Source organism: Python bivittatus, unplaced genomic scaffold, assembly GCF_059951505.1.
Source record: "Python bivittatus isolate LINGU-HERP-01145 unplaced genomic scaffold, Pbiv_v1 ctg000020_np1212, whole genome shotgun sequence".
In the NCBI taxonomy this organism is placed as follows: domain Eukaryota; kingdom Metazoa; phylum Chordata; class Lepidosauria; order Squamata; family Pythonidae; genus Python; species Python bivittatus.
In genome coordinates, this window is record NW_028277030.1 from 7,017,632 (window position 1) to 7,045,255 (window position 27,624).

A 27,624-nucleotide genomic window follows, 5' to 3' on the forward strand; every position below is an offset into this window, starting at 1 on the left:
ACCTGGTGAGGATGCGCAAGCACACGGAGAGGCGCTGCGAAGTTTACCACCGTGTGGAAGCAAACGGTTCACGTCTCGTCAGAAAAGCGAGCGTTTCTCCACAAACCAATCCTTCGAGCAGGGACAAACGGGCCGAACTTCAGCCCTGTCTGCTCACTCTTTTTTACTCCCGGTCTCCTACCGCGCCGAGGCCTTCTTCTTTAGCCGTCGGGAGACCGCCCAGGAGGTGTGGCTTGGAGCCTGTCTCCGGCTGTCGCTTTTCGGCAGCCGAAACTGAGCGGGGGGACTGGTTTTGCTGGATTTTGTGCCCCCTCGGCCTGACAAGACGCAAGCTGCTGAGGACGAAACTCGGACTACAAGGCGAGCGGAGGACTCTGGCGAGTGCGCCGTCCAAACGACGGCGAGCAACAAGTCTCTTCGGTCCTTTGCCTTTCCGGCTGGGCCGCATGGGAAGTTAGGGGTTCGGTTCCACAGATCCCTGGGCTGCCTGTAAGCACGTGGCCCGGTCCTTCGGAGGTGGACGCCTGCGGTGGAGCTGAAGGCGCTGGCTCAGGTGCCCTCGTCTGCTACCGAAGGAAAAATCAGGGAGCCCTCGAGGAGGTGCGCTGAAATGGGAACGAGAGAGGTGGCCGCAGCGGGATGAGTCACGGAAGTGTGGAGGAGGAGGAGAAGGGAGACGGAAGCGGCCGTGGCGTTTTTTCTTTTTCTCCCTTCCCGGAACCGAAATGCTCCCTTCCTCGCCGTCGGTGAAAGCCCCGTGAGCAGCCCTTCTTTCGATTGCCCACGCCGCCCGCAGGTCTGGAGCAGACGTCCTCGGGAGGAAAAACCACCCGCGTTTGTACCTCGGGGGATCCACTCCGAACTGTGGGAGGAGCGAGGTTTGAGCGCCGCTGAAACAACGTGTAATGGGGAGAGACCCGGCACATCCCGGCGCTGCTGGCGGGGCCATCACCACCTAAGAGCGATGGTGGCGGCTTCATCAAGGACGACAGCAAGAGCACCAACTCCGGTCACAGGGACCCGGCAGCGTAGCAGGAGGAGCGGGCCCCGGCCATTGTCTGCCAAGGTAACGGCAAACCTCCGCCGCCGCCGTTTCGGTTGTCTGCGTGTCTGCGCGTTTGCTTGGCGGGCGGAGGAGCAGTTGGAGGGAGGAAGAGAAGGCGGCGGCGGTTTTGAAGGGGGTTGCATTCAAGTGGACCGCGGTAGGGTATCCAGGATTGGGGCTCCCTGCCTTCGCGCAGAGGCGCTGGCCCGCACGCCCCAACAATCCTGTTCGGGCGGTTTAATGCTTTCCCCCGCCACTCCCTGAGTGCGAAAAGCAGACTGGATTGGACGTGGAAAATTCTGCCCCAGAATATGGCTCGTCCGTGCGGCGTCGAAATCTGAAAGAATCAAGGGGGACTTGCTGCCTCTGGGGTTTCTCGACGGCCGAGTGTAAAAGACCAACAGTGTTTTTTACTTTTAAGAGGGGTCGGTGACATGACCCTGCCTTGTTCTACTGGCCTCTCTTCTTCCATTTCAGACCTTTTATTCTCACGTTCTTTTTCCATTGTAAGTTCATATCTGGTTGAATTTGATTGATCGGATTATATTCTAAATGTATTCTGGAATGTAGAATTTATATGGGAACTAAACAGCTAGAGAGAGAATTTGACAGAGTTTCGGTCAAATCTGGATGATTTCATCAAAGAACAAGTTGACATAGAACTGTTAAGATACTGTTGTAGAAGTGAAAAAGCTGTTGGCTTTCAGTTTATTTTCTACCTTGCATTAGTGCAGGAACTATAGAGATTATTCTGATTTTTCTGAGTTTCTTTGAGGATTGTGCCCGGCTTGTAAATGACAGAGAAATGACGTAGCATGGAAAGTCTGTTTCAGAAGATAGAAGTGCTAGAAATACTATATCCTTAACACTGACATCAGTCCAGTCAACTGACATTTGATATCTTACTCTGAATATGGGGAAATAAATTATTTGATTATTTGTGTGAAGAAATCGAGCAAATTGGAGGGAATAACAGGCCATCTTCAGTTTTAGTTTTTGCTAAGATTTAAATGTTTCCTTTTAATGGTGTCAGAGCAAGATTTACAGACTATTTGGATGCTCTCAAGATAGGCTGGAAAATGATGGTATTTTCTTTACTATATGTGCGTGTATGTGTGTGTTTAGCTAATTAATCATAGAACATGAGATCTTCTGTTTATTTTGGAGTTCTAAAGACCAATGAACCTTCCTCCAAGTTTATGTATTAGTTTTATTCTGTGATTTTCACAAAGATAAGATTAAGCTACAGTGAGTACTCACAAGATCATGCCAGTTCTGTAAAACTTCAGATAGTGTTCTCCTTTAAGGATAATTTTGTGCATATAAAACTTTACACACTGATAACTATGTCTAGTCTACACCCCCCAAATCACTCTTATTCCAAATAGTGAAACCTACTTAATATTCTCTTTGACCTCCATATAATCATTAGACTACATAATACAGATTATTAACTCAAGGATTCAGCAGTGTAAAACAGAATCCACTCAGCAAGAATACATTGTTAAGAACAATTTACCAGATAAGAAAAATCCTTGACAAAGATTGTAAAAAAATATGTGCTGAAGTGATCATGATGATGCATAGTTACTTTTCTCTGAATCCCTCCCTCCAAAAAGCCCCCAAAGTAGCTAACACAATCTGAAACAACCATAATCCAAGGAAAAAGAAATGGCAAATAGAAAGGAGGGAACATGTTAGCTCTGGCACCAGAGCTTAATTAAAAATTCTTTTCATCGCGAATTGGAGTAAAAGCTGCTTGGGGTACCTTGATGGCACAGCTGATCATAATTTGGAGAGGCAGACTCTAACCTAAAATTTGTATGTTGACAAAGTAATGCTAGCTTTGGGAATGTATCCCATATTTAGGAAATACATGACATTACCTGAGCATAAAGATTTTTGGTTGTAATTAAGCCTTTGCTTTGAGTAAATTATATTTTACATAAATTGAAGGGTGGAAAAAGTGACATGAGAGTGCAAGTAGAAAGATAGAAAGGTGTTTTCTAAAACTGCTAGGTGTGCCAATACACTATGACAATAATAGGCCTACCTCTTTTCTTATCCCACTCTTTGTCACATGCTGGGAAAATGGTCACGTAATCACATTAGATGTCACACTGCATGTAGGAAGGAATCAGCTGGTTGTTTATGATCTTGGGGAACAAAGAAGAGGTGAAGACTGAAGTAGATATTGATATCAGAAAGTGTTACAGGTTGTTTGGAGCTGATACAGACTAGTGAGGTTTAGAATAAAGGTAAATATTTCCATAATGCATTTAAGCTTGGTAACTGTAAAATTGTAAAAAGTTTGGTATGGTAAAATGACAATGAATTGTAGATTCTAGAATGTTCCAAATAATCTGAATGATAATCCAAATGTACATACAGGTAGCTTGAAATATTTACATATTAGATTGCAGGAAAGAAGACTTTTTGTACACAATAGGAGTTAAAGGTAGATTATCATTTTTGAAATGTTTAGAAAACCCATCATTTTTTTAAATGAATCCTGACAAAATTGGTACACATTGGTACCAATTTAACAGTTGAAGTGATACATTGTTAACAGTTATGGCATGGACTAAAAATGAAATTGAAGATAGATGTGTGTGACTATATTTAACATAATAAACTTAACATTGATTCCACTCCACTTTTTAAACTATTTCTTGGGGGGGGGAACCCTCACATTTTTGCATTTAATCAGGAATCTGAATATTTTAAACTTGCATAGTGAGCACATAAGTTAAACTCAAAACTATAAAGAATAAATTGTAATAAAATATGAGAGTATCTTAATATATGACATTTCTAATTACTTCCACAGCTGGGGATTGTTCAGGTTCCTCTGGTCAATGCAGGGTGGTCTGAGATTGAAAATATACAGACTGGAATACATAGGGAATTTAGGGGACAGATCAGCACATGCAGCTCTATCTTTCTAGATGTTCTGAACACTCAGGTGTGCTATCAAATGCATAAATAGGGCCACTGAGACATGACTTTCAATACAATGGGGATGGAAGGATGACCTTGATTTATTACTCAGTTTAAATGATGCCCACTCACATGAGATCCTGAGCAGCTAAAAACCAGTTAGAAAGAACCACAAACTAACTGAATAACAACAATCACAACACATCATGCTTGGAGTGACTCATAAGCTGCACAATCTCATCCCTGAACACAGACTCACCCAGTATCTTGGCCCAAGAGAAGAACCAGGTCTTCAGCACCTTACAAAAGGCCAACAGAGTCAGGGCCATCTGAATATTGGGGTGGTGTTCTATAGAGCAAGTGCTGCAACAGAGAAGCCACACTTCCTGGGTCCCATCAGATAACACTGTTCAATAGAAGAGACCTAAAGCATGCCCACCCTGTCAGATCTTGTAGGATAGGCAGAATAATTGGAGACAGGAGGTCCTGCAGATAAGCCAGCCCTGTGCCATGAAGGGCTTCATAGGTGATAAACCACATCTTGCACCTGGAAGCCAATTGGAAGTCAACATAGCAGAAGTGTTACATGGGTATACTGAGGTATGCCTATAACTACCCATAACTACCTGCACTGCTGCATTCTGGACCAGCTGTAGCTTCAGGGGGAACCCCATGTAGAGCACATTGTAATGATTTAGACAGAAGGTGACCAAATCTGATGGAATCCTTAACAGATCTTGGGAATATAGAGAAGGTAGCAAGACAATTAAGAGTAGAAACAGGGCTATTACAGATAACAGGTGGTCCTCACTTAACTACCACTATTTCAACAACCATTCAAACTTATGATGGTGCTGAATGACTGATACTTACAACTGGTACTGAAAGTTCAAGCTGTCGTAGCACCTCGTGGTCACACGATTGCCATTTGTGACCATCACTGCTGGCTTCTGACAAGCAAAGTCAGTGGGGAAGCCAGCAGGAGGTCACAAATGACAACTATGTGACATTGGGCTTAATGACATCATGGAATTTGCTTAACATCAGCTGGAAGTGCTAGAACCGCCATTGTTAAGCAGTGCAGTCACATGACATCGCACTTTATGACCATGTCACTTAGCAGTGGAAATTCCAGTCCCAATTGCCTTCATTAACGGAGGACTATCTGTACATTATTGAATCCAGGGAGGGGGGAAGTGTGAGAAAGAGACTCAGACTAAGACCACTTTAATTACACTAGGTATACATTGTGTGGGCACATTACTTGGGTAGGCTTTCACAGTAATTGTCAAGCCCTGGAAACAAGATTCTCTTGGATTTCTGGAAAGAACTTTATTGCTAGGAGGGTAATGTAACAATCTCAAAAGACTACCGAAGTAATTCTCCCACACAACTTATATCTGGTATGCAAGAGACTTACTCATCTGTTTAACACATTTCTCCCCTCCCTTGCACTCAAGAATCTCTTGGGTAATGGACCTGTTTCTTCCCTTAATGGTCTTGCCGCCTCCTGCATTCACAAGGTCTGTTAAGCACTCCATCACACCAAAACATGAGTGACCTACAGTGGGGCAAAAAAGTATTTAGTCAGCCACCAATTGTGCAAGTTCTCCCACTTAAAAAGATGAGAGAGGCCTGTAATTTTCATCCTAGGTATACCTCAACTATGAGAGACAAAATGGGGGAAAAAATCCAGAAAATCACATTGTCTGATTTTTAAAGAATTTATTTGCAAATCATGGTGGAAAATAAGTATTTGGTCAATATCAAAAGTTCATCTCAATACTTTGTTATATATCCTTTGTTGGCAATGACAGAGGTCAAACGTTTTCTGTAAGTCTTCACAAGGTTTTCACACACCGTTGCTGGTATTTTGGCCCATTCCTCCATGCAGATCTCCTCTAGAGCAGTGATGTTTTGGGGCTGTCGCTGGGCAACACGGACTTTCAACTCCCTCCAAAGGTTTTCCATGGGGTTGAGATCTGGAGACTGGCTAGGCCACTCCAGGATCTTGAAATGCTTCTTACGAAGCCAGTCCTTCATTGCCCGGGCGGTGTGTTTGGGATCATTGTCATGCTGAAAGACCCAGCCACGTTTCATCTTCAATGCCCTTGCTGATGGAAGGAGGTGTTCACTCAAAATCTCACGATACATGGCCCCATTCATTCTTTCCTCTACACGGATCAGTCGTCCTGGTCCCTTTGCAGAAAAACAGCCCCAAAGCATGATGTTTCTACCCCCATGCTTCACAGTAGGTATGGTGTTCTTTGGATGCAACTCAGCATTCTCTCTCCTCCAAACGCGAGGAGTTGAGTTTAGACCAAAATGTTCTACTTTGGTTTCATCTGACCATATGACATTCTCCCAATCCTCTTCTGGATCATCCAAATGCTCTCTAGCAAACTTCAGACGGGCCCGGACATGTACTGGCTTAAGCAGGGGGACACGTCTGGCACTGCAGGATTTGAGTCCCTGGCGGCGTAGTGTGTTACTGATGGTAGCCTTTGTTACTTTGGTCCCAGCTCTCTGCAGGTCATTCACTAGGTCCCCCTGTGTGGTTCTGGGATTTTTGCTCACCGTTCTTGTGATCATTTTGACCCCACGGGGTGAGATCTTGCGTGGAGCCCCAGATCGAGGGAGATTATCAGTGGTCTTGTATGTCTTCCATTTTCTAATTATTGCTCCCACAGTTGATTTCTTCACACCAAGCTGCTTGCCTATTGCAGATTCAGTCTTCCCAGCCTGGTGCAGGTCTACAATTTTGTTTCTGGTGTCCTTCAACAGCTCTTTGGTCTTGGCCATAGTGGAGTTTGGAGTGTGACTGTTTGAGGTTGTGGACAGGGGTCTTTTATACTAATAACAAGGTCAAACAGGTGCCATTACTACAGGTAACGAGTGGAGGGCAGAGGAGCCTCTTAAAGAAGTAGTTACAGGTCTGTGAGAGCCAGACATCTTGCTTGTTTGTAGGTGACCAAATACTTATTTTCCACCATGATTTGCAAATACATTCTTTAAAAATCAGACAATGTGATTTTCTGGATTTTTTTTTCTCATTTTGTCTCTCATAGTTGAGGTATACCTATGATGAAAATTACAGGCCTCTCTCATCTTTTTAAGTGGGAGAACTTGCACAATTGGTGGCTGACTAAATACTTTTTTGCTCCACTGTAGGTCTTCTGGTCTAGACACAGGTACAGTTGGCACACAAGATGGAACTGTGCAAAGGTCTTGACTAAAAGGGATCCAGATAAGCTGCTTCCACCAGGGCCCTCTGAAACTGCAGTCAGACCATCTTCTCAACAGCCTTCTCCAAAAAAAGAGAAGATTGGAGACAGGATGAAAATGGTCAAGGACTAATGGGTCCTGTGGTGGTTTCTTAAGTAGGGGATGGACTACTGCCTCCTTAGGTGTAGTGGGTCTACCCCCTCACTCAAGGATGAATTCACCACTGCTTGGACTCAACCACATGTCTTCCAGGAGGCCTTAACCAACCAGGAAGGACATAGATCTAATACACAATTGACCACATTTGCAGCTCTGGGGACTCTTACTCAGGACAATACAAGTAGTTCTAACTTACCAACTACAATTAGGACCAGCAACTCCATCGCTAAGTGACATGGTTGTAAAGTGAAAAATCACATGACCGTGCCTGACTTAAGACAGCAGTTTGTCAGTTCTGGCTGCCATCATTAAGTGAATCACTGGGTCAATAAGCGCAATGTTACATGACCACAACCTGCACCTTCCTGCCAGCTTCCCCACTGACTTTGCTTGTCAGAAGCCAGCTGTGAAGGTCACAAATGGCAATCATGGGACTGTGGGATGTTGCAGTCATCCTAAATGTGCGCCAGTTGCCTAGTGCCTAAATCGCAGTCACATGACGGCGGGGATGCTGTGCAACTGCAACTTCGAGGATTGATCACTCATTATTCAGTGTCATTGTAACTTCAAGCGATCGTTGAATGAGTGGTCAGTGAGTGAGGACTACCTGTAGGTCAAAACATTCGAATTTGTAGCCTGTATCTTTTGGGGGGACAGAAAGCCAAATAGAATTTCTTTCCCTACCTAGCTTTCTTACTATGCAAGCAAGGGCACTAAGCAAAATTACACAGGAAATTCCTGAAAAGAAATCTTAGAGTTATCATGGCCAGCTCAGGAACAATGTCAACCCAGCGTGTAGTTGCTGTAAAAAAAAGAGAAAGGCAAATGTCATGCTTACTATCATTAGGTAGGCAGTTTAAAATAGAACTGCTGATAAAATAATGCTGTTATACAAAACAAGCTAAAACAAGATACACTTCTCATAACTACTTAAATAGGTTTCAGCTAGAAAATAATTGAAAAGAAGTGATCAGAATGATTAGGAGTCTCAAGCAACTTTACTATCAAGAAAGACTACAGCAATTGGGCCTCTTTAATTTGTAACAAAAGAGGAAAAGGACATATATGGTAGAGGGGTATTAAATCATATATGGCATAGGTAACAAGGGATGGCAAGGAGAATGGTGACATTTTCTCCCTCTGTCACAATGTTAGAATCCATTTTATTCCACTGAAACTTGAATATGGGGAGATTCTGGACCAATGGAAGAAAATACTTTTTCACACAATGCATAGTTAGAAATTATAGTCAGCAGGCTGACAATTTGGATTGTTTTAAAGGGGGCCAACATTCGCTGGATCATGGAGAAAGCATGAGAGTTCCAGAAAAACATCTACTTCTGCTTCATTGACTATGCAAAAGCCTTTGACTGTGTGGATCACAACAAACTGTGGCAAATTCTTAAAGAGATGGGGGTAGACCACCTTACCTGTCTCCTGAGAAATCTGTATGCGGGCCAAGAAGCAACAGTTAGAACCAGTCATGGAACAACCGCTTGGTTCAAAATAGGGAAAGGAGTACGACAAGGCTGTATACTGTCACCCTGCTTATTTAACTTATATGCAGAGTACATCATGAGAAATGCCAGGCTGGAAGAATCACAAGCTGGAATTAAGATTGCAGGGAGAAACATCAACAACCTCAGATATGCAGACGATACCACCCTAATGGCAGAAAGTGAAGAAGAACTCAAGAGCCTCTTGATGAGGGTGAAAGAGGAGAGTGCAAAAGCTGGCTTGAAACTCAACATTAAAAAAACTAAGATCATGGCATCCGGACCCATCAGTTCCTGGCAAATAGAGGGGGTAGAAATGGAAGCAGTAACAGACTTCATTTATTTGGGCTCCAAGATCACCGCAGACAGAGACTGCAGCCATGAAATTAAAAGACGCTTGCTCCTTGGGAGGAAAGCTATGGCAAACCTAGACAGCGTATTAAAAAGCAGAGACATCACCTTGCCAACAAAGATCCGCATAATCAAAGCTATGGTTTTCCCAGTAGTAATGTATGGCTGTGAGAGCTGGACCATAAAGAAGGCTGAGCGCCAAAGAATTGATGCCTTTGAACTGTGGTGCTGGAGAAGACTCTTAAGAGTCCCCTGGACTGCTAGGAGGTCAAACCAGTCAATCCTAAAGGAAATCAACCCTGACTGCTCATTGGAAGGATTGATAATGAAGCTCAAGCTCAGATACTTTGGTCACCTAATGCGAAGAGAGGACTCTTTGGAAAAGACCCTGATGCTGGGAAAGATTGAAGGCAAAAGGAAAAGGGGACGGCAGAGGATGAGATGGTTAGATAGCATCACTGAAGCAATGAGCATGAAACTGAGCAAACTCAGGGAGCCAGTGAAGGACAGGAAGGCCTGGCGCAATATGGTTCATGGGGTCACGAAGAGTCGGACACGACTTAATGACTGAACAACAACAAAAGGGGGATTGGACAGGTTCATGGAAGATCAAGCTATCAATGACTACTGATATTGGCAACTGTACACTGCCTTCTGAATCATAGGCAAGATTCTTCAGGAATGCTTGCTGGGAAGCAACTTTGGAAACGCTGGTGGTGATGATAGTGATGATCTGTCTCCAGATCAAGCTTACTCACTTCTTACATGTATCCAGATGCCACTGTATGCTATGGAATGGTGGATGAAATGGGTCTGTGGCCCAATCCAGCCACACTAAACTTCTTAGGTTCAATCAACTATGGGGTGTTACAGTTACAGATTTTCTTGACAATATTTTTTTGCCACATTATATATGTTGAAATAAATCTGTAGCTCACTTTTCATAACTCTGTGCAGATGAGCAGTGCACTCCCATATGTACAAGGTAATTTTTCATGGACCATATGCTTGTTCTTTTTGGAAAAATAAACTCTTATTTCAGTGTTTTAATGATACCTTTTTTGCATTTTTCTGAATTGAAGGCAAAATACCATCCATGCGTCAGAAATCTGGAATTCATTTGTTGAAATGGTCACAGGTATATGAATTCAGATCTACTCATACTTCAGAAATAATAAGATGATGGAATTCCTTAAAAAGATGTTTTTTCTCTGAAATGATAGTCAATTGCTGGACGTCGTTGTTCATGTAATGCCATAGTGTTGAAAAGAATGCTAAAATTTAAAATAAATTAACTGAAGATATATTTATGCAGGTACACTTTCTGCCCAATATTTTCAGGAAATTCATAACTAAAATGCAAGCTTCATTTGTTGATTTGCCATAGAATGATCCAGCAGCCCTATGACAGAACTGCAGGGCTTATATTTAATGCTGGTTTCCAAACATTTGGGGGGTAGTGAGTTCATTTTGACAGCAAGCAATCGATGCTCCACCTCTCTTGGAGGAAAGGGGGTTGCCCGCTCACAAAATGGCTGTCAAATAAGTGTGTGCAGTCTCAAAAGACCAATTGACCAAAAAGCAAACCGCTCCCTGTCATCTTTCCTTGCATCCCAGGTGACTTGTTATCAGTCCTTAGGTTATTTGTCTTGATTGGGGGTAAGGGGGCAAGTGGGCAAAGCTTTGTGCTTCAGCCTCACATTTGTCCCCCAGTCAGAACACTTATTTGGAGTTCATAGTATTCTTGGAAATAAAGATGATTGTGGAGACTGCTATATTCCTCTTTTGTTCGCTTAATTTGTTCTTTTAAATTACAAGTAGAGTGGGCAGGTACCAAGGAGATGCCTGCAAGCATCCTACAGAGGAACTCAAACCTTCTGCCTGCCTGTGCAGCTTCGCCCCCTGTAGGCTGTGTGGAAGGGAAGGCTTTATGGCCCTTGGGACTTGCCGTAGGGAAAGTCAAAGTCCTGGCCTGAGTAGGGTTTGGTGGGACTCTGTGATGACACAGAAGAAAATGGGTGGGCCACTTTAAAGAGGAGGGGGGCCAGAGGGGCCAGCCAGGGGAAATAGAGAAGTTTCTGGCTTCTGCCCTTAGGCAGCAGCGTTTTTTCACCACTGCCAGAGGCTGAAGCCCATCCAGTGCCTCAGGACTGAGAAATCACAAACAGGTCTGTGAGGCACAGAATGGTCGCCTTTATCTAACTCCATACTGAGCTCCATCCAGTCCCACTTTATATGGTGTACTCCTGGGCTGCTTCTCTTCCTTCGTTTCCCCTTTTCCCAGATCCTTATCCTACCTCTTAGCTTTTCGTTTGATAAACCTGCTCGTTACGGTTTCCCCTGTTCCCCTTAAAAGGGAAAAAGAGCAAGCTGGAAGCCCTGCGTAAGATCCAGGGGTTCCTGAATCCCTGTAATAGAAGATCGGCTTCCTTCCACCAGAGTCCACCCACCCACCCACCCACCCAAAGCTGGAATGAGGCGTGTATAGCTGGCTCTTCTTTTCACCTGCAGTTTATTCCCCTTCATGGTTAAAGTTTTTTTTTTTTTCTTGATCGTTTTTCCTTTGGATTTCTCTCTCCTGATAATGATGCTGGTAAGTTGGTTAATTGTTACAAGAGGATTGCTACATGTATTCTATGCAGGCTGTTAAAATGGATGGTATTCAAATTGAGCTGGGCTTCTTTGAGAATCAGTGGTGAATAACCTGCAGTTGTGAGATAAAATTTGAACATTTTAAACAACCCCCAGGAATGCTGCCTTAGGGGGATGTAGTATGAATGCTGCAGCTATGTTAAAAATTGTGTGGAATAGTGGAGAATTTGTTGGACTAGAAGCAGGGAGACCAGGTTCTAGCTTCCCCTTCAGCATCAGAAACTCACTGGGTGATATTTGGTGAGTCCCACTCTCTCAGCCCAACCTACCTTTCCACCCAATGTTGTTGGGTGGAAAAAAAACAGGAGAAGGAACACTGTTGTACACTGCCTCAGCTTCTGAAAGAAGCTGGATATGAATCAAATTAACAAACAACAATTGAAGAGCCTACTTAAGTTTTGCTAGGTCCCCATTACTCCTAGAGCACAGCTTACTTTACAAAGTAGAACCCTAATTTTTCCCTAAAGATTTTCTAATAAACTCCATGGTTTCTTAGAACAACAAGCAAGAATGTCTTAAGACTTTGGATGTGATAGGTCTTTCTCATCCTCATGCCTCAGGACCACATCAGACCATCCTATGTAACTGGTAGTATCTATAGAGTGGAGTTACCCCAGCTGACAAAAAGTGTTTTGGCTCTGAGTTGGATCAAATAATACAAATTCTACCTGGTCATATTCTAGTCAATTTTTTTCTGATGCAGAAAAACAGCATGACTTGAAATTTCCAGCTTTAAATATAACCAGTATGTTAAGAGAAAATCTCAGTCCTACAATACAAGCTGACTTTATATTCTTGAAAAAAAAAATATTGTTGAATTTCAGGGAATGTACATGCTTTTACATTTAAGGCAGAATCTGGATTTTCTTTGGAACTAAAACAGCAGCAAGGAACACTTTTCAGCCTGAGGACTGACTCTTCTAGGAAACTTCTACAGGAGTTCATTTTCCTTCCATTTTCTCTTCATCTTACCTCCATCCTCGGGTTGTGAAGGAGGTGGAGTTAGCTATATTATATGGGGAATTCTCTTCCTCCTCACTAGTTCAATGGTCAGCTCTATGTGCTAAGGAAAACTAGGCAAAAAATGAAGGGAGCAGGCAGTGGAAGCAGAGTTCTCTCCCCCTGGGTTATCAGGTTATTTATTTACAGTATTTCAGTTTCTACATCTGGCCACTCACACACTACTTTCAGCAATTTCCTCTTTGCAGCTGTTTCCCTGCTTCTCTGTCTTTCCAAAAACTTTTGAAACATATGCAGGTGCATGCATGATGGGGAAGAGAATTGTAGGAAAAGGAGATTGAAATGATAAATTCCTCTCCCAAGATAGTTATAGTAGTTCAGGGAAATGATATATGATGAATTCCTTATAACCAGTTTGAATTTAGTACAGGAGGAGAGAACTGCATGGAGTTTGAAGTCTCAAGCATATCTCATCATAAGCTTGAGCCTCACGTATGATTTCACCAACCTGTGGTTAAAAAAAAAAATCACCTAGCTTCCAGTATCATAAAGTAGGAATTATGAGAAAGTATCCTGACAGCTCATCCAGGAAAAGGCAGGAGGGAAATCTTAAGATCAGAAAAGGAGCTGTCAAGGTCCTTCCACCATGCATGCATGCATGCAAAAATAAAAATGCCCTGGGATATAAGAACAAAAATAAAATTCTACTATGGGTGGTACTGAGATGAAATAATCTGCAGACTATTTTCATAGGTCAGTTCATCATATTGCAATATGTTCATCATATTGCAATATGTGGAATCTGTGAGAGGAAAATTTTAGTAGCCTTCTATATGTTTTAATATTAGTTTTGATTGCATTTGATAAAGCCAGGTTAGCTTCTTGTGACCTGTAGGGCAATGACAGGAAATGTCAAATGCAAGACTAAGCAACTTGTTGGTGGGAATAGAACAGGAAGGTATGGTAAAATTAGCACCAAGGACATTACGAATCAGTTGCTAAACCTAGGAGTCATGTCTGAGGTTTGTGGTTTTAAAGGATAAAAAGGATTGCATCTGAGGGGGTCGGTACCATTTTGGTCAAGCTGTTTACCTGACGGCTCGATTAAAATGGTCACGACATTGCAATGTGAATCTAAGTAGGTACCTTGTATGCTATTGGTTGAATTTTACTTGCTTGTTGAACTAACATTTAATAAAGCTTTTAGAACTTTGAAGTGACTTGTTTTATGGTGTGTCTGCCTCCCGTGTTTAACGTGGTTTTTCCCCTGACAAATCATAAAGTGAAAAATTATAATTTTCAATATTCTGTGAATGCAGGAATTCAAATTAGAGCATCCCTGTAATGATTACATCTAAGAGGCTGTTGAATTCTCATATAATTTGTTCACAATACTGATACTTTAGTACTTGTATTTCTTGCCCCCCTCTTATAATAAATCATTCTTTCCAATTGGCAGACACCAATTTGAAGGTTGTTACAGTGAAGGACTGGAAAATATTCCATATTCTCTATAATCTGTGCCTCTGTGAAACATAAAACAGTAGAACAAATAAGAAATGGTTAGGAATTATAAACAGACTTTTTAAAAAGTTGTTCATCCTAATGCACAAGGTGAAATTAAGCTTGGATATGTTATTTTATTTTTTCTCATGCTGATGGATATTGAAAAGTCCACTCAGTTACCTTCTGCATTTAACCAATAGAATTTCTCTTTTAACTGTTGAGAAATATTACTTTTTTTTCTACCACATATGAATGATCAGGGTACAGAAGTGACAAAAATCAGTTGAGGGTTCATCAGCAATCTTTCTAAATAATGCATATCTCTGTAAGAAAATTTCCCCCTTCCTTGTGCATATACAGCGGGGCAAAAAAGTATTTAGTCAGCCACCAATTGTGCAAGTTCTCCCACTTAAAAAGATGAGAGAGGCCTGTAATTTTCATCATAGGTATACCTCAACTATGAGAGACAAAATGGGGGGGGGGGGATCCAGAAAATCACATTGTCTGATTTTTAAAGAATTTATTTGCAAATCATGGTGGAAAATAAGTATTTGGTCAATATCAAAAGTTCATCTCAATACTTTGTTATATATCCTTTCTTGGCAATGACAGAGGTCAAACGTTTTCTGTAAGTCTTCACAAGGTTTTCACACACTGTCGCTGGTATTTTGGCCCATTCCTCCATGCAGATCTCCTCTAGAGCAGTGATGTTTTGGGGCTGTTGCTGGGCAACACGGACTTTCAACTCCCTCCAAAGGTTTTCCATGGGGTTGAGATCTGGAGACTGGCTAGGCCACTCCAGGACCTTGAAATGCTTCTTACGAAGCCACTCCTTTGTTGCCCAGGCAGTGTGTTTGGGATCATTGTCATGCTGAAAGACCCAGCCACGTTTCATCTTCAATGCCCTTGCTGATGGAAGGAGGTGTTCACTCAAAATCTCACGATACATGGCCCCATTCATTCTTTCCTTTACACGGATCAGTCGTCCTGGTCCCTTTGCAGAAAAACAGCCCCAAAGCATGATGTTTCCACCCCCATGCTTCACAGGAGGTATGGTGTTCTTTGGATGCAACTCAGCATTCTCTCCTCCAAACACGACAAGTTGAGTTTAGACCAAAACGTTCTACTTTGGTTTCATCTGACCATATGACATTCTCACAATCCTCTTCTGGATCATCCAAATGCTCTCTAGCAAACTTCAGATGGGCCCAGACATGTACTGGCTTAAGCAGGGGGACACGTCTGGCACTGCAGGATTTGAGTCCCTGGCAGCGTAGTGTGTTACTAACGGTAGCCTTTGTTACTTTGGTCCCAGCTCTCTGCAGGTCATTCACTAGGTCCCCCCATGTGGTTCTGGGATTTTTGCTCACTGTTCTTGTCATCATTTTGACCCCACAGGGTGATATCTTGCATGGAGCCCCAGATCAAGGGAGATTATCAGTGGTCTTGTATGTCTTCCATTTTCTAATTATTGCTCCCACAATTGATTTCTTCACACCAAGCTGCTTGCCTATTGCAGATTCAGTCTTCCCAGCCTGGTGCAGGTCTACAATTTTGTTTCTGGTGTCCTTCAACAGCTCTTTGGTCTTGGCCATAGTGGAGTTTGGAGTGTGACTGTTTGAGGTTATGGACAGGGGTCTTTTATACTGATAACAAGGTCAAACAGGTGCCATTACTACAGGTAAGGAGTGGAGGACAGAGGAGCCTCTTAAAGAAGTAGTTACAGGTCTGTGAGAGCCAGACATCTTGCTTGTTTGTAGGTGACCAAATACTTATTTTCCACCATGATTTGCAAATAAATTCTTTAAAAATCAGACAATGTGATTTTCTGGATTTTTCCCCCCATTTTGTCTCTCATAGTTGAGGTATACCTATGATGAAAATTACAGGCCTCTCTCATCTTTTTAAGTGGGAGAACTTGCACAATTGGTGGCTGACTAAATACTTTTTTGCCCCACTGTATGCAAGACAGGGATTATGGTAGGGGCACCAATGAACTTGAGAGCCACAATTACCCTGACATATTCTGACCCCCTTAGTCCATAATCATTAGCTTCCAAAAATTGCATTCTTTTTAAGTTTCCTTTCTAGATAAAATACAGTCGGGGGACAGTTTAGCAACTGGCTATTCAGGAAATATTATGTGTTTCACAAACTGGTTAGTACATCCCCCCCCTTTTTTTATAAATCATTTAGTGATTACAGAACAAGAAGAACCCACATAAATGGAACTTTAAAATGTAGTAAGGCTAACTTTGTGAGTAATGGACTATAAGTAATTAGTGAGTCTAAATATGGTATGCAAGTTCTGAACCAGAAATTACATCACTGAAGTTCAGCATCAAGTTATGAATAAATGAAGATGTGTTTTCATGCCTATTCTCAGTGGTAAACAAAAATAGTGTAAAGTGGAAAATAAGCTTAACAAATGAAAAAAAGGAGTCAAGTAAAAAAATACCAACCCTCCCTCTTGTGTGCCAGTGCCTTGAAAGTAGTTCTGGGCCTTATATTGTCAAAGTAATCAGTCTTCACTTTTATTAAGCATGACTTACTGAATAAATAATTTAGTAGCAAGTTTTCAAAGAGCTCGGGACCACACCCAAGTTTTTGAGTCACCTGATTGAACACCTCAGCCCAAAATCATGATTTACAGACCACAGTGACTGGATTAACACAAGCCCTAAACCAAACAGAAACAAATTACATTCTTGTTTAACACGTTGAATGAACCCATTTACCTTGACCTTAAAATGAGGCTCTTTTATTACTTACGAATTGCGTATACAGTAATAAAAAACACACTGCTGCTAAACTTGTAGTGCTGCTGTTGTTAATAATAGATTATCCTTTAAAGTGTTTGAATGCAGTAAGATGGTTGAATAATGAAACATAGCTTTATAGTATATTCAGGTAAGGAAAAAGTAGAATGGAAACCTCTTGAGAAGCAATTAGTGTTCAACTGAGAATCCCAATGTGGTAGTTGGGCTGGTTGGATTTTTTTTTTTTTTTTTTTGAAAGAGGAATGAAATTTGATGAAATGATTTCATCAGTAGTCAGTTATAATGTAAATTTTAGGCAGACATGAATAAAATGTTACTGCACTTGATGAATGCTTCCTCAGCCAATAATTTATTCATGAAAGCATCTTGAGCTAGGCTTTATTCCAGGCTAGACAGCGTATGACTTAACTCCCAGAATAAAGCTTCTCTTAAACAATTTATGGCTCCTCCTACCAGAGAGAAAAGCCAAACAAACTGCAAAAGAACAAATCATGGCATATTAGAAGGAGGGAAAAAATCAGAATCCCAAATCTCAAAAGTAGCTTCTGAGATTTCTTCTTCAACTGTTCCTGCAAGCAGCCAGAGCCAAGTTGGTTAATTTAGCAGGGTGCACCAGCACAGTAGAACCCAAGATCATTTAACATGCTGTTTTTTTTAGTTGGGCAGAAGATTAAAGAAAATTCAGAAAAGACAGCCAAATAATTAGTTATCCAGTTGAAATAAGGATGCCTTATCTCTTGAATACTTTTAATACCAAAAATAATATTTAGAGCAGTGTTTCTCAACTTTGGCAACTTCAAGACATGTGGACTTCAACTCCCAGAATTCCCCAGCTACTATGCTGGATGGAGAATTCTGGGAGTTGAAGTCCACATGTTTTAAAGTTGCCAAGATTGAGAAACACTGATTTAGAGAGAAAAATAAGTCGCAGTTCTATTATTATGTGGGCACAGAATCAGAATTAGCTTACTTAGACACCTTCAACCTGGAAGTTCCTAACTTTAAGAAACTAGTTTGATTTGGCAATTCAAATATTGGATTTGATATTTTTATTTCCTGTTAAAGATGTATTTTACAAATATGTAACAGGTCCAGAAGCTTTTAAAATCAGCACTGCAGTGCAGAAATTTCACACTTTTCATTACAATATATAGTATTGTATTTAATATTCATTAAATCTATAGTGAAATTCTATTCAAGAGGGCAGAATTTTATTACTAACCTGACATCATTTAATCACATCATGCAAAATGGATAAAGACAATGAAACTTCATTTTCTGACTCCTGGAAACTTTGTTCAGCAACTCTGTTGAGTTCTGAGGTTTATGGGCCCTGCATTTACTTTCAAATAAAGATTTCCAACCATAAGTCCCACTGAACTCGCCTTATAAATACGAATGTTATCCCAATAGTCAGTGTGTCACATTTAATTTATTTCTGCATTATGGAATTCCAACATGCATAATCAACAATAAACTGGTTGATTATGCTTACATGATGAGCCAGTGGCTCTTAAAAGTAGTTTGAGATGAGGTAATGATTGGGTATTAGTGAAGGCAAAGCTTATCATACATAATTTTTGAGTTCACACCAAGAAACAAAAACAATTATCGGTATCGTGTGGTGAGGAAAATTATTTGAATATCATTGCACCTTAACATTTATAGTGGATAGTGAAAAGTATCCTGCAAGGAAAGTATGTAAGATCCCACAAATACAAATGAATAAGTTTCCAGTGTATCTCACCCTCAACAGGGATCCCCAGTGATTTTTTCTTCTCTGTCCCTCGAAGCGTTCAGTGCAAACAAAGCATTTGAGTTGGATTTGTGGGTAGGGTACACCCTTATGTAGGCATGCACAGAGTATTCTTGTAAAATTCAATTTGTTACAAAAAAAAATGTTGCGGAATGAGAAGCAGCAGGAGAAATCTGCCACTACTTTCTTCTTGGAATGCAGATTTTTTGTTTGTTTGTTTGTTTCTTGCTAAAATCATCCTGAGGCTTTATAGAAAGGGAAAGGCAGCACAAATCCCCTTTGGCTGTCTTTTTCCACTGCCTAGGGAAAAGCAATTCCTTTTCCTTTTCAAAAATGCCTTGCCTGTGCCAGAGGATTTAGCATTTGCTGAGCCAGCAGAAATGACTGAATAAGAGATTTGAGCTGAAATTTGTGGATACTAATTAAAGTTGATAACCTTGTTAATATTTTAGGTAGCTGATTTGTTATGTAATTGTGTTCTATTCAGTGTAAGATACATTTCTTACAAATTAATCCTTCCATGGTTTAAAATTTTCTAAAAGTTTTGAAAAATGTGCTGTGGATCTGTTTTCTTGTTTTTAGAGCAAAACTTTAATTCATTTCTAATAAAGAAATAATTTTTGATTGGCATTGAAGCAACAGTTAATAGAAGTTAGTGACAGTTAATTCCCACTTTTTTTTTTAATAGGAGGAAATTGTTTTCATACATTGTTACTTCTTAGGGTATCTTAGCTTTCAGAATTGCAGAGAATGAAAGCATAGATTATAAAACATGGGAAAGCTGCCTTTTTGTTTTGATGTTTCAAAACTTATCAGATTCTTGTAATACTGTAGCTTTGAGTTTACTAAGGGTATGTGAAGCACTTTATATCTACAATAATTTATTGTAGCAATACTTTACTGTTTTGTCATATTTCTTTGAACCACGGTAATAATCACCACAGAAGCTGGGGACAATTATTCTGGCTCTTGGTTTATTTTCTTTCCTCTACCTCCTTTTTGTCCTTTTCAGCTCCTCCCCCAGGAAAATCGGGAAATAATGTGTCATCCTAGCACACTGAAAAATGTCTGTAGGATAACTTAAATATTGTCAGCTTTAAAAAAAAAAAAGTTGGCAAGCAAAACAGTTTTAAAAATCTGAAAAAAAAATTGAGCAAATTCCAATTTTTCCATTACCCTAATTTAATTTGAATCTCCTTCAGAATAGAATATCTGTATTATGCATACCTTTAGCATTATTTTAACTCTTCTTCCAGGATGTGTAGCATCTGCAGCCTGATGATGCCTTTTGTTCATTAAGTGCCTCTCTTTCAGTGTCAGTCTGTTTAAAATCCATTTATAATTTATCAGTAAGATCCTCTGGATAGTGAGTGGGATTTAAATAATTTTAATTAATATTCAGAAACTCTGAGTTTTACAACTCAGATATTACAGTTTAATTGAAGCCTATAAGCTCTATAAGCTATTTTTTTATAGAAATGGAAAGAATCTGTTAATGTGATCAAAATTCCTTCTGCATAATTTCTAGTTTAAAGTTGATGTCGAGCCTCGCACTTATCTCTAGTAGGCTTACCTGCCTTTTTTGGGAGGAGGGGCAGGGAACAATTAGTTTAAGTTATTCTATACCTCTAACCCTTAAGTAAATTGTGACAAGGTCTTGATCATGGTATATCTATAGTGCTTTTCTTCCACAATTCTATTATGTAAATCATATGAATGGGCATTTAGAAGGGGTTTTGATCTTTAGGTATGTTAGAATATTTTAGGTGTGTTCGAATATTTTATAAATATTTATTGAGCAATTTATGCTACTATGAAGTATTTGAAACAAAGTACCCTTTATTGTCAGAAATACAGATTCTTAGGCACACTAAGAAAGTTTTGTAAATAGTAATTGTTTATAGTAAATAAGAATTGGGACCAGGCAAATATATTTTTATACAAGGTAGGTACCTTCTTGGTTGCTGTAAGTCATAGTGATTGGCATAGGCTGTTGTAAGGTTTCTTCAAGAGTTTGACATAGAAACATAAAGGGAATTCTTTATACTTTGTACAACCCCAGAAGCCATTCTCAGAGGAGTCCCAAATTTCTTAGGAAGGATCTTAGATGTGGAATGTAGGGTTATGATGAGGGAAGCCACCTCAGAGCAGCTTCATTGATAGCAACTTGCAAAATCAGGATACAACTCTGAAATATTTGAATAACAATTTCATTGTCAGCGATATTGCTCAGAATCCCTGTGTTTGTAATGTTCCATATGCTTCTTTATTCTTGTTCAGCAACTGCCATATTATCCAATATCTCACATAATACAGATATATCTCAAAGTAACTTTCAGTCTCTCTTCAATTCTTTTATCATGATGTTGGTCTTAACATGTTTTTAGGCCAAGTATTTGGTGTACTGTCCAGTGCCATTCACAAGGGGAGGGGGTGTTAGAAAAGACAAGATGGCGGACATGGCATCACAATCAGTCTTGCCCCTCTTGTGCATCTGTATGACACTGGTGTGTGTACAAAAGGGACAGGACTTTCATTGCCACACTGCATCCTGCGTCTTGCCTTTTTTTACCTCTATCCATTGATACTATTTCTAGCTACCTTTTTTTTTTGGTCTTGTGTTTATCAGAGACACATTTGTAATCTACTGTATTCCAGTTCTGTTATTGCTGTATGTGTCTTAGTTTCTACTTTCCTCAAAGAGGAGATATTAACTTAGTTTACTTGTCTCCTCCTTCCCTGATAAATATTTAATTAAATATACAGAAGAAAGAGAAAGAAATAAAGCATTCTAGACCATTTGTCTTCTGATAAAAAACATTGGACGTATTACATGAAGAGAGTAATAAAACAACTTTTTTTTTTAATCTGCTTTCAATCGTGACCGATTCTACGGAGACTGCCTGGACGAGTCCCTGCAGTTTTCCTGGCAAGGTTTTTTTGGAAGTGGTTTGCCATTGCCTCCTTCCTAGGGCGGAGCCCAGCTGGCGGTTGCAGGAAATTGAGTCTCTTCCATTGCATTGCGTCCAGCAACCAATTCCCGTTTTCCCGTGCAAGGCGCCGCCAGCATTTTTCCTCCCACCAGGGTGAGAGTACCTATTTATCTACTCACTTATGCTTTTGAGCTGCTAGGTGGGTAGGAGCTAAGGGCGCAAGACGGGAGCTCACCCCATCGCACAGAGCTTGGGCTCAAACCACTGAAGTGTCGACCATAAAGCTTAGCCCCAATAACTACTTGTACAAGATAGGATGTTCCTTAACTTTGTGTTTACATCTCCCTCGTACTTAGGATCAACCAATTATCAAACAGCATTGGCAAATTCCTACTAGCTTTTCTCATTCACATTTTAGTTTTATGTAAGGAGAAAAGTGTATAAAAGTGAATGCACTACATTAAAAGGTTCGTTTTGTGCTTCAGAAGATTCCTTTTGAGAGCAAGAGAGATCTGTTCCTTCACTCCAGCCTCCATTTTCTTTCTGTAGATTGGTAGTTGGTTTTGTGAGGGTCTTTTTTAACCTGTTACATAATTACATATCTGTGTTTATATTAGAGAAAGATTACACTTTTGCAGTTGGTCATTCTATGTATGTTGAGACTGAGTTTCTTTAATAGTCTATTTAGCTAGAAGGCAGATTATAAATATTTTTTAAAAATAGAACAGATAATTAGCATAATTCAAGAGATACTGCTAGCATATAAATAAGGACTCACAAAACAAAAATAACCCTCAGGCTTGTTTTTCAAAATTCCCTTCCATGTTTCCTTTGGTTCAGTTTTTTTCTATTTTCAGGGAACTAGTCAGATGTTACATAAGGCTCTACCAATAATCACACACTAGTATTTTAGCCATGCTGCTACAAGTAGTCCTTGCTTAATGACCATTCGTTCAGTGACCGTTCAGAGTTATGGCGGGACTGAACAAAGGGACTTATGTATTGTCGAAGGCTTTCACAGCTGGCATACGATGGCTGGTGTGGGTCTTCTGGGCTGTGTGGCCATGTCCTGGAAGTTTTGTTTCCTAACGTTTCGCCGGCACCTGTGACCGGCATCTGAAGACGCCGGTCACAGGTGCTGGCGAAACATTAGGAAACAAAACTTCCAGGACACGGCCACACAGCCCGGAAGACCACACCAGCCAAAGGGACTTATGACCAGTCCCTGAAGTTACAGCCATTTCAGTGCCTCTGCAATCATGTGATCAAAATTTGGGTTCTTTGGAGAGGGTTTTTCTGGATACTTTTGAGGTTTACATATATACCCACAGTATTGATGATATTGTCCTGTTCATTGTGGCTTCCAATCAGGGGGGAAAAAAAGCAAGTGAAGCCTTTCAGCACTGAAAGATGGTCCATTTGTGTTGTTTACCATTTCTGTGCAATTATTTTATGTAAACTGATTTTTGCTCCATAACCAAGAGTTTTTAGCATATAATAAGCCTTATTAGTTAGAGAAAAATGATGGGTCAAATATATTTTAAGACTGCTTAAAATTGTTCAGTAGCTAGCTTTTCTCTTCTTCAGATGTGAGCATGTTTTCTGCAGTGAAGGGTCTTGAGTGATGTTAATTCTCCTCCTGTTCAAAGACTTCCACTGACTTTTTGTTTATTTTGCATCTTTTTTTGGGTCATTGCAGGCAGTTTGTGTAGTACAGATAGTCTTTGTTTAGCAACCACAATTTGGACCAGCAACTCAGTCATTAAGTGAAGCAGTTGCTAAGTGAAATCGCCACTGTGCTTATAATATTATTTCAGCTTCTTTTTTTTTTTTTTTTTTTTTGCGCTTTATAGGCCTGTGAAGGTCATAAATGCAGGGAGGGATTGGTTGTAAAGTTACTTTTTCATCACTGTCATAACTGCACACTGTCACTAAATGAGGCAGTTGCTAAACGAGGAGTATCTGGATTGCATATTCTGTTGAAAATAAGATCTCAATTTGCTAAGTTTTTCATTCTACCATATTACTATTTATGCAAATCTTGCTATATTAATACATGTTTTCTGATTTAAATGTTTTCCAGATATGAGACATGATTGTTGGACGCAGAAGATTAAAGTTGCTGGGAATTCTAATGATGGTAAACTTCTTTATATATGTCATTGTGGAAGTCTCAAAAAATAGTGGCCAAGAGAAAAATTCAAAAAGACAAGTTGTACTCCCAAGCAGCAGATTTTGGAGAAAGTATACTCCTCACAAGGCATATTGGAATAAACAGCAGCAGAAGTTGGAACGCTTATACAATCCTATTTTTGCATTACTTTTCAATATGACTGTGGAAGAAAGGTTATCTTCTAATAATAGCTTTTTGAACTCCTGTGATCCTGATCCATTTGTATCTTCAGAACTTAAAGACTTTGAAAAGTTACCAGATAGGTTTAAAGACTTTTTTCATTATTTAAGATGTAGAAATTATTCATTATTAGTGGATCAGCCACACAAGTGCAAACATAAACCTTTTTTGCTTCTGGCTATTAAATCACTCATACCACATTTTGATAGAAGGCAGGCAATCCGGGAATCTTGGGGAAGAGAAATTAAATTGGGAGACATAACTATTGTGAGGGTTTTCCTGTTAGGTCAAACTCCTCCTGAAGATAACTATCCCAACCTCTCAGAGATGTTGAAATTTGAGAGTGAAACCCACCAAGACATACTTCTGTGGAACTTCAGAGATACCTTCTTCAATTTGACTCTGAAAGAGGTACTATTTCTAAAATGGGTCAGTAATACCTGCCCAGATGCCCAGTTTATTTTCAAGGGAGATGATGATGTTTTTGTGAATACCCATCAGATCCTGGATTACTTGAAGAGTTTAACTAAAGAAAAAGCCAAAGACTTGTTCATAGGTGATGTCATTCATGATGCTGGACCTCACCGTGATAAGAATCTGAAATACTATATCCCAGAAAGTATTTATGAAGGCTCTTATCCTCCATATGCAGGAGGTGGTGGATTTCTTTATTCTGGTGATCTGGCATTAAGATTAACTAACATATCTGACCAAGTCCTTCTTTATCCTATTGATGATGTGTATATTGGAATGTGCCTTCAGAAACTTGGGCTTGCTCCAGAAAAGCACAAAGGCTTCAAAACATTTGACATTGAAGAGAAACAGAGGGACAATATTTGCTCCTATACAAACCTAATGTTAGTCCACAGCCGGAAACCTCAAGAAATGATTAAAATCTGGACGAACCTGCAAGATCCACAGTTAAGTTGTTAAATATGTATGTGTCCAAAAATTCTTCCCAAATTTCAGTTTAAATGTTTTGGCTATATGGTAAGTATAATGTCTTCATTTGGTGGCTTGTTTTGTAAACCAAAATTAGCTATTAACAGATTGTCTAGTACTTCTAAAAGTGAGACTACAACCATAAGAGCGCACATCAGAAGATATGGCATGAAAATATCCTTATTATACTACTGGCCTAAAATATTGAAAAATTAAAGCTTTCAGAAGTTGTGATTAAGACTGATTAGTCCAGTTATATTTAATAAATTGTTCTTGTTCTGATACTGTAATTTCATTATGGTAATAGATTCCACCATCTTTCCTAGGATGAGAAATTGTAGAGATTGTGCTGTTAATTCAGACTCTTATTTCCCAACTTAACTTTCATAAATAAGTTAAATAATGTCATAATTAAAAAGGGGTTTTTTTGCAACTTAGTTCCCCACCTTCAACTCCAATCTCTTTATCCCTCCACTAAATAATATTTCAGTTAAAGATGGTAGAAGCATCTCTAATATGGGACAGTGCATTTAAAAGATCAAATGATATGCCTATGAGAAGTTACACAACTTAGTTTAAATTGCAATTTGAGAGGCTAAATATTTTTTGTTTCAGACATAGCTAATGGACAACTTTTAATTGTCATCAAAACTACAACATTGTATGATTTGATTTAGATTTGATTTTGCTTAGTTGCTATTTTTAATATTAATAGTAGTAGGCCACTTGACTGATGAAATTTCATATAGATTTCTATAGATTTGGTTTACAATCTAATGAAAATGGTGGTGATTGAGATCCCAATTTTTTTTTAAATCCCTAACATTATTGAGTCTATTTCAAAAGGAATAGGTTCTAAAAGTCTCAAATTCTTAGTTGCCATATCTTCATATGTGTTATATCTGACAACTCAAACAGCGACTGCGGTCTTTGTATATGTAGAAGTGCCTGTATTTATTGTTTAAATTGAAGACCAAAATATTTTCTTAAAAATATTTAAGAAACATTTGTAAAGTGCTGTCATTGCTATTTTAAATGTGTTGAAATGCAAAATGTTAAATAAAATTGTTTTTGAATTTGAAAAAAAAGTGATTTGTGTGCATTGCGGTGTTTGTGTAATATGCCCAGACAGTTGTAAATACTTCACTGCTTGACAATCATTGACTAACACAGCAGTTGAAGAATTGAAACCTCCACTTATTAGAGCTCTGCCATGGCTTGCTCTGTTACATGAAGAAAAAAAAATGACAAAAATTGACTGAATAATTCTCATGTCTTTGCCATCTTCACAGGACTGCTGTCGTGGGGAAAAATGGGAGGACCGAGTAGTGTGTACGCCCCTTGAACCCCTGAATGAAAAACAGAATAGAAATAAAATGAATATAGCTTGCAGAAGCAAACTATGTTTAAAAGGTAGCATTGAATGACACTTTGCACTGGAAATGTCCTTCTATTGGTACAACAGTGCTGCCAAAATTGTTTCTGTTGTTCTAATTCAGGAGAAAGCAGAGTTCTGCAAATACTGGCTATAGCTGTAGTGTTTAAGGTCTTGCAGGCATAAAATAATGACATCTATTATTCTGATGTTACTGAATTAAAATACTAGCAAGTATATTCCACATTTAGGTACAGATTTAGGGTGAACCATCAAAGAAAACTAGAACTTCTCCATGTTGTCCATCTTTACCAAAGTATATATAGAACAAAGTTCATTATTATTAATTGCTTCCTAGTATGTTCTTCGTGTTAATTAACCAAAAAATGAGATATCCTCAGGTAGCAACCCTATACTCATTTAAAGGCTGCTATCCATTGAATATTTTTGAACATTGAACATGAATATACATCTCAGTGAACTTATTTCTGCATAAGCAAAAATAAGATTGCACTGCAAGTATATTTTAATTCATGAAAGTAGCTATAGTATCTTGCTTTTGTTCTTTGTGTCAGCTGATCAAACCTATAGAATCAACATATTTTTGTAACTAATAAAATACCCTTGAATTTGGAAACTCATGTGATGCTTTAAATCTTTTCTAAAATGTGCTTATGACTTTTTTATTATCATGTGATTGCTTATTCTATCATGACATAAGTAATGGGTACAGACTATTGATTAAGAACACAGAATTGAATTGAGCAATGAATTGATTAGACAGTATTTGGCACATGATCTTTCTCTATGTCACAAATCTGGGGGGTTCCTAGAAAGGGGGCATTCTTGGAGTTTTACGTACCGTACTGTGGAATTGGCTTTTATGTAAGAGATTGTATGTCAAACGCTATAGATTTTGTAGATCTAGTCTGAATTTTCCATTGAGACCCAAAGTTACATTGATGAGCAAATAATTGTCCTATATCATAACCTTGCCTGTAAGGATTAATATAATTAAAATATTAATTGAAGTTATTGATGTACGTTATAATTTAAGTTATAAATATTTGGAGTTATATATAGTAATTAAATGGAGTGCAATGGAATTATCTTCTATGCTGCTGAGAGTTCCTTAAGAAGTATAAATAAAA

General features: G+C 39.5%; 1 protein-coding gene across 1 annotated transcript; it reads left to right on the forward strand.

Annotated features, from left to right (window-relative positions):
- B3GNT2 (UDP-GlcNAc:betaGal beta-1,3-N-acetylglucosaminyltransferase 2) lies at nt 1–27,478 on the forward strand. Its single transcript, XM_007437709.4, has 2 exons — nt 1–1,066; nt 23,887–27,478. Exon 2 carries the CDS (start codon nt 23,896–23,898, stop codon nt 25,087–25,089), a length of 1,194 nt encoding a protein of 397 aa, XP_007437771.1. The 5' UTR covers nt 1–1,066; nt 23,887–23,895; the 3' UTR covers nt 25,090–27,478.
- Nucleotides 27,479–27,624: the final 146 nt, after the last annotated feature.

What these genes read in the sequence shown, in the direction of transcription:
- B3GNT2 (XM_007437709.4), top strand. Translation starts at nt 23,896, where the DNA reads ATGATTGTTGGACGCAGAAGATTAAAGTTGCTGGGAATTCTAATGATG.